Source organism: Hibiscus syriacus, unplaced genomic scaffold, assembly GCF_006381635.1.
Source record: "Hibiscus syriacus cultivar Baekdansim isolate YM2019G1 unplaced genomic scaffold, ASM638163v2 tig00110984_pilon, whole genome shotgun sequence".
NCBI lineage: Eukaryota > Viridiplantae > Streptophyta > Magnoliopsida > Malvales > Malvaceae > Hibiscus > Hibiscus syriacus.
In genome coordinates this window covers 149,431-152,937 of record NW_024062938.1, presented here as the reverse complement: position 1 = coordinate 152,937, position 3,507 = coordinate 149,431, and the positions used below count along the sequence as shown (strand labels likewise).

The following is a 3,507-nucleotide window of genomic DNA, read 5'->3' as shown; positions in this document are numbered from 1 at the left end:
TGTGAGTGAGCTACGCCTTGCTCCCCTTAATCCCTGATCCACCTGACCTTACTAAATTGTCTGCTGTTGTTTTTTTAATATAATTTTCATTTAACATCTTCATGGCCTCTCTTCCTCCTCCTCTTCCTCTTCAGTCTATGTTTCATTTATACCTCCATGCCTACACAAACAAACTTGAGTGAAAGAAAGCAATTGACGGAAAACAAAGAACAATTTACAAATATATATATATATCACTTCTCTACTTTCCTTCCTTCCTTCCTTCTTCTTAATGGCTATAGTTAAACCAAATTTCGGGTTTTTTGTTTGCAGAGATGTAGATTGTTGCTGCATTTCAAAGGATAAAGAGGATAAATGGCAGAATATTTCTCTGTTTTCCCACTTTTTCTTGCTGCTCCTCTGCTGCTTCTTGTTCATTCCGCCAGTTTTAAGTCAGGCCTGGGATGGTGTCATTGTCACAGCAGCGGATTTCCAAGTCCTTCAAGCGTTCAAGCAAGAGTTGATTGATCCGAAAGGATTCCTAAAAAGCTGGAACGATAACGGCTATGGTGCTTGTTCAGGTGGTTGGGTTGGGATCAAGTGTGCTCGAGGGCAAGTCATTGTTATCCAACTTCCATGGAAAGGATTAGGTGGCAGAATCACTGACAAAATCGGCCAGCTTCAAGCTCTTCGAAAGCTTAGCCTCCATGATAATCTCATTGGCGGCTCCATCCCTCGCACATTAGGCATCCTCCCTGATCTTAGAGGTGTTCAGTTTTTCAATAATAGGCTTTCGGGTTCGATTCCTGCTACGTTAGGTTCATGTCCTTTTCTTCAAACCCTCGACCTTAGTAATAATTTGCTCACGGGCACAATCCCTGAGAGTCTTGCAAACTCCACTAAGCTTTATAGGCTCAACCTTAGCTTCAATTCGTTTTCGGGATCGATCCCGGTTAGTCTCACTCGCTCTACTTCTCTTACTTTCCTTGCCCTCCAACACAATAACCTTTCTGGTTCCATCCCAGATCCTTGGGGTGCAACGCAGAAGGATAGCTTTTATCAACTGCAGTACTTAACACTTGACCATAATCTCCTCTCTGGAACCATACCTGCCTCTCTAGGAAAGCTAAGTGAGCTTCAAGAGGTTTCTCTTTGTCATAATCTGATCACTGGAACCATACCAAATGATATAGGAAAGCTTTCTATGCTTAGGAATCTAGACCTTTCTTATAATGCAATTAATGGAAGCTTGCCTGTTAGTCTCTCCAATCTGTCCTCTCTTTCTTTGTTAAACCTGGAAAGCAATCGTCTTGAAAACCACATCCCAGAACCACTTGTCAGTTTTCATAACCTTTCTGTTTTTGTTTTGAAAAAGAACAAATTTAGCGGTCCAATTCCAGCAGGTGTAGGGAACATTTCGAGTTTGACTCGACTCGATTTGTCACAGAATAAGCTCAGTGGACAGATTCCATTATCACTTGCAGATGTCAAGGGTCTTAATTCTTTAAATGTTTCATATAACAACCTATCTGGCCCTGTTCCAGGTCCTCTCTCTCAAAAGTTCAATTCAAGCTCCTTTGTTGGAAACATTCAGCTGTGTGGATATTCCGGATCTTCTCCATGCCCTTCTCCTGCACCTCCTCAAAAGTTACCTTCTTCACCATCCGAGGAATCTGGACGTAAACATAGGAAACTGAGTACCAAAGATATAATCCTAATTGCTGCTGGAGCCCTTCTTATAGTTCTGTTTGTTCTTTGTTGCATTTTGATATGTTGTTTGATCAGAAAAACGGCAAAGCCGAAAGCTAAAGACGGCCAAACAACAACCAGAGCTGCTGCTGGTGGAAAGGGAACTCCACCTGCTGGTGGCGAAGTCGAAGCAGGAGAGAGTGGCGGGAAACTAGTCCATTTCGATGGACCCATGGTTTTTAGTGCCGATGATCTTCTGTGTGCAACTGCAGAGATTATGGGGAAGAGCACCTATGGGACTGTTTATAAGGCCATATTAGAGGACGGAAGCCAGGTAGCAGTGAAGAGACTTAGAGAAAAGATCACCAAAGGTCAGAGAGAATTCGAAAATGAGGTTACCGTGCTCGGGAAAATCGGACATCCGAACCTTCTGGCTTTGAGGGCTTATTACATGGGACCAAAAGGAGAGAAGCTTCTGGTTTTCGATTACATGCCTAAAGGAAGTCTTTCAACTTTCCTTCATGGTAAGTAAATTTCAAACTAAAACTGTTTTGAATTACTAAAATATTGCAGTTTCTCGTCAGGCTAATATGCGTTCTTGATGCAGTTCGAGGGCCCGAAACACCGATTGATTGGCCAACAAGGATGGGAATAGCAAAGGGGGTTACTCAAGGTTTGCTGTCCCTTCACACTCGAGAGAACATTATTCACGGGAACCTTACATCAAGCAACGTCCTACTTGATGATGACACAATAGCTAAAATAGCAGATTATGGGATATCTCGCCTGATGACAGCTGCTGCAAATGCAAACATAGTGGCAACAGCCGGGGCATTAGGCTACAGAGCACCAGAGCTTTCGAAGCTGAATAAAGCAAACACAAAAACTGATGTGTACAGCCTGGGAGTCATCATATTAGAACTCTTAACAGGGAAATCTCCAGGAGAGGCGATGAACGGCATGGATTTGCCGCAATGGGTTGCCTCTATAGTGAAGGAAGAGTGGACGAACGAAGTCTTCGATCTGGAGTTGATGAGGGATGCATCTTCCATCAGTGATGAGTTGCTAAACACTTTGAAATTGGCTTTACATTGCGTTGATCCATCACCATCGGCACGACCAGAAGTTCTGCAGGTTCTTCAGCAGCTACAAGAGATTAGGCCTCAAGTTCCTTCTACAAGCGATTGTTAGGCAATATGTTCTTTTAGGAAATATAGTATAATTCTTTCATTCTTCTTAAGATAATAATGATTTTGATTGTAAATATAAGCCTGGTTTAATTGCAATTAAGGATGTTGCCTTGAATTGTTGTGATGTAGATCTAATACATCGCTTCCTTCCATGATTGAATTGATCAGTAAGTAGTGCCGTGGCTCTTGGCGCTCTTGCAGTTTAGTGTTCAATTCCTTTTCACCGCAGCACGTATAGCTTGCGATCCAAATTGTTATGTTCAAATGTATCAATCTCCTTACATCCATTTTCTTTTAATTTATGTGCAAATTTTGTAAAGTTCGTATTAGAATATATATTAAAATATGATTTAAATTAACTAATCGAAATTATAGTAAAGTCGAATTAATTCAATGTGAGATTGAATTATAGTTTTCCAATTTATAAAAGAAATAGAATATAGGGAAAACAAACGGGGCTAGAGGACTAAATACTCCATTTTGGAGATAGTAATAGTATGAGATGATCCAAAAAGCAACTATCTATTCGGAATTTTTTTAATCTTTCAAAACGCACACCTACTCGACCTCATATCTTCAAGAAAGAATTATATTTTTTTTTTGGCAAAAAATATCAGAAGTCCATGTACTTTTAGGGAAAAAACAATGT

General features: G+C 40.7%; 1 protein-coding gene across 1 annotated transcript; it reads left to right on the top strand.

Annotated features, from left to right (window-relative positions):
• Window positions 1-271: 271 nt before the first annotated feature.
• Window positions 272-2,900, top strand: LOC120148693 (probable leucine-rich repeat receptor-like protein kinase IMK3). Its single transcript, XM_039161736.1, has 2 exons — window positions 272-2,192; window positions 2,276-2,900. The coding sequence occupies exons 1-2, from the start codon at window positions 272-274 to the stop codon at window positions 2,857-2,859; spliced, it is 2,505 nt and encodes an 834-aa protein (XP_039017667.1). The 3' UTR covers window positions 2,860-2,900.
• Window positions 2,901-3,507: the final 607 nt, after the last annotated feature.